Here is an 11316-nt window from a genome sequence, read left to right as displayed (position 1 = left end):
TGGCCAGCCAGGAGCCCCTCACACATGCTGCTGCAGGAGGACAGTCTTAGTCCACTTTTGGAGGCCCTCTAAGGTTGACGTCAAACAGGTGACCCAATAGAATGGAAGTTTATGCTGACGTGCTGGGAGGTCCCCTTCTGAGCGAGAGGAGCTAGCCTGGTGTCAGGAGGAGGGGGCCTCAAGGTTTCATGGGGAAAGCTGGAGCTACCAGCAAGTCAGAGGCATAGTCTACTTGGACCCTTGGCCCTCATCCACCTGGTATCAGGCACTGCAAAGGTCCGTGTGTTGCCCATGAGTACACCAGATGTGTTCCCATGTCCAGTTTCTGCCTATGATTGCCTTTGCCACAGAGGCACCAACCCCTGTCTCCTTCCCGTGGCAGCATGCCCATGCCATCCCGCACCACAGTGTGATGAGCTTTATTAACGCCAGACACCTGGATGAGAGCTCACCCCTGTCCATTGCCAGGGATAAGGCAGTGCCCCTTCCTCTGTGCCAGCCATGGGAAGTCTCCAGGAGAGGCTGTGAGTCCAAAGGCTCTTGACCAGCCCCTCCAGCTCACCCCCTCTGCTGGCTCAGCCTCTGGGGCTGGCTGTCCCACGGGGGGACAATGAGGGCAGTACCTTGCTAAGCCTTGGCCCCATCCCTGGAAGGGTGGGAAATTCCCAGAGGAGCAGGCGAGTGTTCAGCAGCACTTTGGACACCGTTTGATAGCAGAGCATAAAGCAAAACAGGCCAATTATTGATTCATGTTCTCTGCGGCTCCGGGCTCTCCCCAGCTCCCATGTGGTGTCCATCATGCTCTTTTTGTTCAGACAGTAAAACTTTATGGAGCCCTTTCATCACCGCCTTGCAGAGGGCTGGCTCCAGCCTGCCTTTGCAGGGAGCAGCCGGGATGGCCGGGCAGCGGTGGGACCCTGCTGTCCCCTGCCGGGCATCCCCAGCATGGCTTGCAGTGCTGCCCCAGGGTTGGAGACACCGGTGGGCATGATTTAGGGGGTACAGCAAAGAAGAAGGGGTTGGGGGGGGAAGAGGGACACAATTTTCTCTCCAGCTCTTCTGTTTAGGTGCTTCAGGCTCCTTAGAACCATGTCCCTGCCCCAGGAGGGGAAGGCAGTCTGCCAAGCTCACCTCGGGATGATCTCAGCTCATTCAGACTGGTTTGGAAAGCTGTGGACCATTGATGACACAAAGCAGAACGAAACTCCTGGTGACTGCAAGGAGATGTTTGTACCCTGTGAAATCGCAGTTGCAATTCTTTGGTGCTTCCCACTCACTGAGTCCCTCTACCATCAGCTAGCTGTCATGAAAACCAATTTCCTCCCTGTGACAGATGACCTGGTGGAGGGAGGGCACAGTGAGGCAGCGTGTGGCACCACTGCAAAGGCTCTGGGCAGCTGCCTGCTGGCTACCTGCCCTTCAATGGCCAAGAGAGAGTGTTGGTATCAACCTGTCTCAGATTCTCCTTCCACACTGGTGGAAGGAAATCCCACATTTGCTGCTACCATTTAGAGAGGGGACCAAGGCTGCCAAGCTGAGGGTTTAGAGAAAGCAGAAACAAATTTCTAGAGCATTGTGCAAGGCAGTTTGTGAGCTGCTTTTACACGATGGACAGGGAGTGAGAATAGCTGAGTAAGTCAAGCACATTCCCATAGGTTTCTGCCAGAGCGCAGCTTGTAGTGCCCTACACCCTGTGACAGGAATCTCCACTCACCGCAGCACTCTTGCAGCATCATCGTTTCACAGAGGTGAGGCACAAGGTGTGTGCTGCTCACCCACAGCCTTCCAAGGGCGGCCGCTTGGCACAGACACTGCACTGTGGCCTGGGTCACAGAAGACCAGCCCTGGTGGTCATGCCACAGCAAAATGACTTGAGCAAAATGTGAGGAGGGAGAGATGAAGGTGGGGACTAACATCACCATGAAACCCTAACACTGAAATAAAATCCTCTCAAATCAAACCATATATCACTGGAAGCAGCCTGTAAATGTGAATTCTGGCTGGCAGCCAAAGTGCAAATGACAAGCCTCTGTGCAAGGGAAGTGGCTTAATGTGCAGTGGGGACCACTGCTATTACGTGCCCCAGAACAGGCTGTGCTGGTGCATAGGTTTTGCAGTGTTGGTTACAGGCTATAAAACCCCACTCAGGTCATAAGTTCTCAGTCCTCTTCTGACTGCAAAAACTCATTCCTAAAAGCATCACCAAAACACACTCAAACAGCTCACAGTTTCATTGAGGCTATCATCTCCCTACTTGAAAGGAGGCAGAATGAGAAGAGACCCCTCTACCAAGAAAAGTTGGGTTTATGTGAGGTTGCTTCATTAGGATCACTAGCCAAAGGAAGGAGCTTCTAAAGGAGTGTTGGTACTAAGCAAATCTGAGGATACCTGTCTGGCTCACCCCATGCTCCTCTCATGGGCTCTAGAGTGAGAGGAGCACTAGTGCACCAGTGAATAGTGAGTGGAGAAGACCTTAAGTTATCCCAAGCTAAGGGTCTCCCCAGACGGGGAATGAGGACCCTCAGGAAGGCTGATGTAGGCCCACTCAGGGGATGGAGGCCAGTCAATAGCTAAGGGAACATGGGAGGAAAACGGGAGGTTTAAATTGTTAACGTATTAATCTGCCTTTCCCATACAGATTCTGTTGCTCCATCACCACCACCACCACCCATAAATTTGCATTTATTTTAAACCCTGGGGGCTTGTTGCTCACAAAAAAGGGAAACATTGCTGTCAAGGGCACTTAGACAAAGTCATTTAGTTTCTGGGTGAGAACCCAGTGCAGTTTAACAAGAGCTCCAGACTCACTGAGCCCAGTGCACTGCACTGCCCATGTTGGCAACGGGGACCCCCACCACAGGAGGAGGCAGCAGCTTGCTGCACTGAGAAGTGCTGGGTGCTGCTGATGGGTGGGTGCTGACAGTGCTCAGGTGTTTGCTGTACTGTTTCCTGCTTTTCTTCAAGCCTAGGCTCAGGGCTCTAAGGGATTCCGAAAGATGCTGATGTTTTCCTTTCATCTGTTTGCTTTTTAAGTAGTTTTCTTGCTTTCATGTTTGTAAAGAAACACCTGAAATTCAACACATCAGTGTTAAAAAAAACCAACAAAACAAGACAGCAAGGAAAAAGGCACCCAGACTGTTTGCACAACCTCAGGGCCCTTAAGCCAGTTTGGTGATTTCTGGAAGAGGAGGGTGCTCCTGGAGCCTGCAGCAATGCACCATGAGAGAGCACAGGGATCACCCAGGTGATGCCCGGCCACAGCAGGAAGGGCAGCAGGGTGCCCCAGCTGGGCTGTTCCCCAGCCTTCATGTGACCTTCCCTACTGGCGTGCCTCTGTTTCCTTCTGTGGCTCTCTTGAGAAGGAAGTTTTGACACACTGCTGAGTTATCAGCTATGGAAAACCCATAGTTCCTTCAAACACCCGTGGTGGTATGGGAGGACAAGAGGAAATGGGAACACCCAAAGGCAGTGCCAGTGCTGCAAGGCAAAGACACATGTTGGGTCTGCACCATTCATCGCTGCCCCTCAGGATGCTGTGGAAGCCCTTTGCCAGTGGGCTTTTCCATTTTCACATGGCGAATGCACTTTGTCCCCAAACCTTGTCAGCATTGCCTGGTGCACAATCCCTGCCAACCACCACCTTGTAGGTGTTCAGAAAACCAGTTTATCTGTAGTTACTTACAGGAATGAGGGACCCATTTTATGACCTGAGGCATTTCCTGTCCTGGGAAAATCCCAGTCTGAAATACAGACCAAGATCCTGTGGAAGAAAAGCTGTTGCTCTGCCCTTGGACCAAGTCGACTCTACCCCCGGGACACGTCAGTATAACAAATACTGGCCATGTTCACCTTTGTGGTCTCGGGCAGGTGAGAAAGGATCACGGGAGACAGGCTTGGCGGGTTGCCACCTCCCCGCGGGGCTGTCTGTGCGTGAGCCCAGCCCCTTGCCACACCGCAGCCACCTTCAGAGCAAGCACAACGAGGGGCAGGGGCTGCACTGACTCGCCCGACACTGGCCGCAGCACGAGGTGAGCTCACTGACCTGTGAACTCGTGGCCCCGCAGGCACCAGACGTCCGTGCTGCCCCTCGGGACTGGGCTGTTGCTCACACACCCCTCCTGCTGGGAAGGCAATGGCCAGAGGCTGCTGCTGACACTGCCTCTTCCTTGGACAGCAGCAGGTGGGGGTTGAATCAGTTACCCCCCATAAAACACACTGTGTTCATGCACAGAGGCATGTGGGGCTGGAATACAGAGCAGGCCAGCGCTGTCCTTTCCTGGGCTTCAGACATGCCTAGGGCTGCCCATCTCCACAGGTGGTGTGTCCTGCTGAGACAAGCCAAGGACCCCCAAGCTGCCTACAATAGCAGTAGCAATACAAAGAAGTCAGAGTGCCTATGCACCCTACTCCACTTGTGCGACCCTGGTGCCATTCAAATGGCTCTGGTGGCTATGACACAGAAATACATTTCACCAAGGTTCCCAAGAAGAGGGATACACATCTCCTTTGCTATGGTTGGCCTGGGTGTGTAGGACCCTTGGGAATAGATCTGATCTCCTTGTTCCTGTGGTTGTACATCAGCCTTACTGGTCAGAGCCTGGCAAAACCTGCACAAGGAGCAGCAGCCATGGCAGGGGGCTGAGCTGCAGGAGGCAGCAGGGCTGGTCTGCCCTGGGAGCCTCACTACTTACCAGAATCGTGCTGCTCGGTCGCCAAGAGCAAACATCGCCATCCTCACAAATGGTTAACCTGCCAGGAGCTGCACAGCACTAATGACTTCACATGCATTTAATCAGCTTGGGCTTCCAGAGCTGCTTCTGCGGGAGCAAGAAAGGCCGTGCACCCTGGGTGCAAATGCTCCCAAAGCCGCACCCCCCTTACCAATCATTAATCACCACCGGGCCAGCAACGCGAGCAAGCGGCAAGCAAGCAGCAAAAGGCCACATCTCCGCAGCCCCCACCAGAGCAGTGGGAAGCAGTGCTGACCGGTTCCCTGTGGTGGCAGCTTGTTCTCTGACCACCCTCCCCTGGGAGGTCGTGGTGGAGGTGGCTCGTCCTGCACTTACTGCCCTTTCCTTCAGGAAGGTCACTGGGTCCTGGGCGCGGGAGGCTCTGCCTGTGACTGAGAGCTGCTGGGATACGTGTGAGGTGGCAGCTCTGACGAGGAGCTTCTGCCTGGTTGGCATCACAATCTTCATCTCTTCGCCATGCGGCACAAGGTGTTTTGGAGTGTCCTGGAGTACACCTGCCGATTGCTGGGCATCTCCACCGCAGCAGGTAAGAGCGAGCTCTCTTTTTCTTTGGCACTAAAAGGCATTGAGCAGGTGTTGGGACCTGGAGCTGTCGCCCTGCCTTTGGCTGGGTGCAGCTACTGCCCCATCCTACATGGGGGACAAGGAAACTTAATCACTTTTGCTTTGGAACCCAGGGAGGGAGAGTGATGGGTGCCTGCCCAGGCTCTTTCCAAATGGTGTGGGAGGCACAGTGGGACATCAGAAAGGAAGAGCTGGCACTCAGTATGGCAGAGGACGAGCTAAAGCACAAATAGAAAACTAAATTATATGATTGTAAAACAGACATGGGCACAGGCAAGATGTCAGTGAGACTGAAAAGCAAAATACTCATGGCTGCGCAAAACTGCCAGGCTGCTCTGTGTGATGCGAAAATGAAGGAGGAGCAGCTTGTGCTGTGCACAGTGAGTTGTCCTGTGCCAGGCAGGATGGAGAGGTCCCAGCCATGGTGGCACAGCTACTGCCAAAGTGCTCTCTGCCTCTCTAGCAACCCGTCAGGGAGCAGGCTCAGGAAGCAGTTCAGGTTATAGCTACAGTACAAACATCATAAATTCACCCACCTGGCTAGTTGCATCCTCTCACTTGCTGTCAGGGGCTGCTTGGGACCAGCGTTCCCTGGGTTGGATGACACATCTGAGCACTTGGTTTCAGGTGAAATGCCAGTGTTTTGAGACAGATGTTTCAGGCACAGAATCTCACCAGAAGGACTGAACTGTGGTGAATAACCCTCTACATCCGGTATCCCCAGGTGGGATGTGGAGAAACAACTAACACAGAGGGCTCCGGGGCTCACTCTGGCACTGCTGCTGACTCGCTGTTATGGGACAGGAAAGGCAGCACCCTCTGCCTCAGTTTCCCCATCAGTAAAGCAGAGATCAAAGTGCCTGTTTTGCCTAAATGCTGGAGGTATGAACCAGAGGTTCTTGGTAAGAGGTGACTTCAAGTGGTGCCTGTGGTTCCTGTGCCAGACCCCCAGGAATTTCAGACATTGCAGTGCAGGTGACAGCAGGCCTTCCTACTTCCTCATTTCCTTTATCAACTGCAGACAGCCATGAGAGACACTTTGCTCAAGTCAGGGGCAAAGTAGAAAGCACATAGGTCAGCTGAAGAGAGCTCAGGTCCCCAAGGACAAAGCCCAGCTAGGACGCTGGACGCTGTCCTCTGGAATGTGCTTTAAATGACTGATAACGGGCAGAGATTTGAGTTTCTGAGTTTATACAAACTCCCAGTAGATAAGTGCACATCATGATGAGACTGCAACAGATAGGAGCTGGGACACAGCTTTAACCAGCAAATGCAAATCTCTTCCTTTCTCCATCCCTGTTCTCCTCTGACCCATGTGACCCCATGCTCGTCATATTCTCCCTTAAAATTCCAAGGAAAACCCATAGAGACCCTCCTGGGAGAAAACATGAGCTTGTTGCCATGGGAAAACTAAAGCTAGAACAGCAAAATTGAAAGTAGCTTACAATTTGGAAGTTTCTTAGTGGAATATTATCTTTCTGTTTCACGCTTGTTTTCTTTTCATCATTAGGCATCATCTGCACCTCTTTCTGTAGTTCTTGAAATGAGCAGTGTAGTTGTCTCTCTGCTGAGCATCACAGAGTGTAGACAGCTGCACTACCAATCTCTGGGGTTTCCCATAGATCTGATGCATTCCCAGTATCACCTGGCTTTCCCAAAAGGCCAGTGAAGAATGGGAGGTGCCTGTGGTTTATTCCTCTGTGTGTCTCAATGGAGTAAGAAAACAGCTTGATGCAGTGTTTAGTGCCTGATGAGGTGTGTGAGGTTTTTTCATGAAATGGAAACCATGCAGAAGAGAATCCCATGGGCTTTGTTTGGAAAAAAAAGTGGGGGGAGGGGAGAGAAGAGAGTGCATTAGCCTCACTAATTGATTCTGAGAAGGCCTGGCCAGCTCCACAAGCTGCTTGCAAACACAGAAGGTTACCCACATAGTATAAACCTCCCCTTCCCCCAGGATCTTGGAGTGTAATGGCTGTCTGCAGTGGTAGGGCTACAGGGTCTCTTGTGCGTGAGAAATCAGACAGCCCTGCCATTGGCAGAGCCTCATGAAGAGCGATCAAACAGCCCCACAGTTCGCTGCAGTGTTTGGGGCATCTCCATAGTTCAGAGATTTGAGGCCTTGTGATTTCTCCGTCTAGAAGAGAGTCCTTACTTATTTCTTAATTCTCATGCTTTCAGCCATTTAATTCCTAATCATGTGCCTTTAGCCACATGGTTTGGATAAGATCCAAATCAAGGCAGCAACTAGTCCAAACAAACACCTCAGAAACAGCCCTTTGCTTCTTGCAGATTCTTCACTCAAAAAGCTTTGTGGATAAAGCAGAAGCTGCACAAAAAATGAGGAAACCTCCCCATCCAGAGCAGAGAGTGGAGCGTTAACAGCTGAGCTGTTGAATTCTCTATTCATCCGCAGGGAATGAATGAATGAATGAATGAGCTCCCCATTTGTAGGGAAGATTATAAAAAAGGGTTCTCAGTCACGAGATAGCAAAGGACAATACTTTGCATGTGGGATTACACAGCTCACACAGCTTCACAGCCCTCTGATGAGACTGATTTTCCTGTGCCTCTGCTCAGGGCTAGTGAGGCAGCCCCCACGGAGGAGAGTAGCACATGGGCCCCAGGTGTTCCCCTGGCTGACAGGGGCCACAGAGGGGCTTTGTTCAGCCTGGACAGAAGAGCTGTGAGCTCAGGCACAGATCCTCAGCAATGACCCACCTCATGGGCTTGATGGACACTGGTCTGCATCCCTGTTTGGGATCCTGGTACCCTTCTCCAGCTGGGGCAAACCACAGCTCACATAAATGAAGCCAACTGGTAGCTCAGGCCTTGGCCAGCAGGCATTGAACAGGACTAGTGGTGATCTTCCTGGGCACCAGTGGATGGACAGGGACTGCTCCATCAGATGTGGAGACATCAAGTGCAGACAGGAGTGCAGTGGCTGCTTAAAAGCGATGCCCTGACCGAGAGACCTGTGCTCTGCTCTGCCCCACGCCACTGGCTCTTGTGCACTGTGACCGGCTGGTCGTAAACCAACCAACTTGCTGCAGCTGGTGCAAGGCACTTCATTTTCATACCATTTTGCAAGCAGTCTTGTGGAGAATTGGAGGATGTTGAAGGAAATTTTCCATCCCCTGAACCTATTGGCCCCCAATGGCCAGTCCAGGGAAGATTTCAGCCTTGCTAATACTCTTAATCTCCCTTAAACTAACTCCCCAGTGTGCTGTGCTGGCTGGGGCACTGGGAGGACATTCATTCCCTGTTTTTAATCTGCCTGCTCCCGTTACATGTTTTTCTGTTTGGCTAGCAAAGCATCTTGATGCCATGGCTACAAGCTTTTGTGAATGTAGTTGGCACGGTTCCACTGTCCTGCTGCTGCCTGGCAGTTGCGTGTTGGGTGCAGCAGGTCTGGGCAAGCAGGGAGAGCAGGGAAGTGAGGCTGGCAGGCACTGGGGGGAACCTGGGCAGAGAGGTCCCCAGACTGGGAGGTGGGAGAGGTGGAGGTGGCAGTGGGAGGGAAGTTCCTGTGGCAGCCGTGATTGAGCTGTGTGGCAGGGGCTAGAAGGGACACAGGACACTACTGCTCACCTCCCCCAGCTGTCCAAGGCCAGCTGGTATCCCCAGAACACCTCTTCCCAGACCACACAGTGGCAAGGCTGCTGCGACAGGGATGCAGCTGGGATGGGTTTCTGGGCTTTATGTCAAGGCCAGAATTCAGCTCTGACCTGCATTAGTGTGTCAGCTTGAATCACTGGTGCTGGCAGTCCTAAAATGCTGCACAACATCAGAGGAGCAGCGTCACCAGCCCCTGGGGAAACCAGGGCATCAATCCTGGGAGCTGGTGGGGCACCGGAAAATCAGGAACAAACCCTGCAGTCATCAGCTTTCCTACCTTCTTTTTCTAGTGCTGATCGGCGTGGGCGTAGAAACTCTGCAGCAAGGACAGTTCAAAAGCCTGGCTTTCTATCTCCTGTGAGTACTTTTTCCCTTGGAATCAGAGGCAGTGGGGGTGACACATTCAACCCTTCCATCATATGTAGCACCAAACTAGACTGCAACGGCAGCAGGAAGCTGTGTCCGAGGATTTGGGGAATTCAGATCTCCATCTCTGGTTTCATATAAGTAAGCTATTTCTGTTAGAAAAAGTCATGCTACTGCATCACCCATGCTACTGCAGACTCAGGCAGGCCAGAGGAGACACTGGCTGCAAGCTGACCCCCAGGGGCAGAGGGCTTTCAGCTCTCCTCCACAAACCAGCTGAGCAGGGGGTGTTCAGATCCCAGCACACAGACTTTGTTGTGAACTGGATAGTAAATCCTGGCCCTCTATGCCCTTTCTGCCACCCACAGAGCATACTCAAGCCCAGCCCTGCCCCCCTGACAGCTCCACCTTTCAGTTTTTCAGGGGTTGCAGTTACTGTCTGTGAAGGCTTCTTCTTTATCAGTTTGTTCCTGGAGATGTGCTTCACGTGAGTAGACCCTGTCCAGTCTTCTCTGGCCTTGGTGGGACCTCCCTCAGGCAATTTGCCCCTTACAGGCAACACCAGACCTAGCTGAGCTGCAAGTGCCAAACCAAAGGTCCTGCCCCTGCTGCCACTGCAAGTGCACTCAGGCAGAGGGGGAGGTAAGTGGGGCCATGTCCACAGCCAGTTAAACCTGTGTTTTAACCCAGGTTTGTGCCATAATTTGCTGAGCATCAGCATGACAAACCTTGGTTTGCAGCATCTGCTTAACAGACAGTAAGAAGCCCTACAGTGGACCAGGGTTGAGGGGAGAGCCAGATCCCCATGGTGAGCTGCAACTCCTTCCCAGACAGCACAGAAGTTTAAGCTAGAATGTAGAAAAACCTTATGTATTTCTCAGACTCTAAGCACTTCTGGTTGTCTTTTAGCATAAACTCAAAAGCTCTGATAGCTTAGAGGCAATGCCTTACTCCAGCTAATAGGCACTCGACTCATTGCCAGGTGGACAAACACACCAAGGAGAGATGGCCTGAGATGCTGACCTCTGGCAGATATAGCCCCTGGCCTCTTCCCACCATGGGAGAGGCTCAGGCTTTGCTTACTGTCCCTGACCAACAGACTGGTTTCCTGGCAAGCCAGAGTGAGGATCTGAACCTTTAGATGGGTGATTGTTAAGTCCCAATCTTCTTGCCATGTGCTTGGTACTCCATCCCACAAGGACCTCTGTTTCTCTCCCCAGATGTGAGCCCGACTCCCTGGCACAGTCCTGCTGGAAGCGAGCTAGACGTCCAGGGAGCTTCCAGAAATTCCTGGGATACACACTGCTGTCAGTGGCTTGCTTCCTGCATCCTGTCCTGGTCTGGCATGTCACCATCCCTGGTGAGGAGCCTGTGCTGAGGTGGGGAGTAGTGCAGATGGAAGAGAAACATAGTCTGTCGGGGGCCAGAGAGGGTGGGGATGTGTGGGGTGTGGATCAATCCTGGGGACCACTGAGGTAGCTGGACTAAGCACTGCTTGGTGAGCTCTTCACTTTGCCCCAACCCTCAGCCAACATGGCCTTCTCCCCAGGGTCCATGCTGGTGCTCACCGCCCTGGCCTACTTCTTACTGAGCAAGAGGAGGAAGAGCCCAGGGCACAAAGAGACACATCCCCAAGCAGGCCAGTACGTGGACCCTTCAGCCACTGTGGCAGCCTCAACCATCGCTGGTGACACTGAGCAGACCTACACCTTCCACGGGGCCCAGAGGGAGCAGCACCGCTCGCTGCTGGGCCACATGAAGAGCATCCTGAAGGGCAGCAAGGACAGAAGCCCAGCTTCAGCAGCTTCTGCCCAACCAGCAGCCCCACCAGCCCCACGCAAGCAAGTGCACTTCCAGGAAAAGGTGGTGCAGATCATCCCCTCTGTCAGCGAGAGCTTGGAGGATGTGGAGAGCGAGGCTGAAGAGACCACGTCGGATACAACACCCATCCTCACCCCACCTGATGCTCCCGTCATCCTTGCTCCCCTCAGCTCCACAGGCCTCTTTTGAGCCATCAGCA

General features: G+C 52.9%; 1 protein-coding gene across 1 annotated transcript; it reads left to right on the top strand.

Moving 5' to 3' along the window:
- The first annotated feature begins 5134 nt into the window (after positions 1-5134).
- On the top strand, positions 5135-11306 carry TMEM72 (transmembrane protein 72). The gene is made up of 5 exons (XM_010174827.2): positions 5135-5277; positions 9221-9287; positions 9712-9783; positions 10517-10656; positions 10846-11306. Exons 1-5 carry the CDS (start codon positions 5208-5210, stop codon positions 11304-11306), a joined length of 810 nt encoding a protein of 269 aa, XP_010173129.1. The 5' UTR covers positions 5135-5207.
- Positions 11307-11316: the final 10 nt, after the last annotated feature.

This window comes from Antrostomus carolinensis, unplaced genomic scaffold (genome assembly GCF_000700745.2).
Source record: "Antrostomus carolinensis isolate BGI_N321 unplaced genomic scaffold, ASM70074v2 scaffold7459, whole genome shotgun sequence".
Taxonomy (NCBI): domain Eukaryota; kingdom Metazoa; phylum Chordata; class Aves; order Caprimulgiformes; family Caprimulgidae; genus Antrostomus; species Antrostomus carolinensis.
Note: the sequence above shows the minus strand (reverse complement) of the source record. Positions and strands in the feature narration are given on the sequence as shown.

Bases quoted from the DNA above. Each gene is read 5' to 3' on its own strand.
- TMEM72 (XM_010174827.2), top strand. From the start codon at position 5,208: ATGCGGCACAAGGTGTTTTGGAGTGTCCTGGAGTACACCTGCCGATTG. The intron at 9,784-10,516 runs GTGAGTAGACCC...TTCTCTCCCCAG, and splicing joins TTCCTGGAGATGTGCTTCAC to ATGTGAGCCCGACTCCCTGG. The intron at 10,657-10,845 runs GTGAGGAGCCTG...CCTTCTCCCCAG, and splicing joins CTGGCATGTCACCATCCCTG to GGTCCATGCTGGTGCTCACC.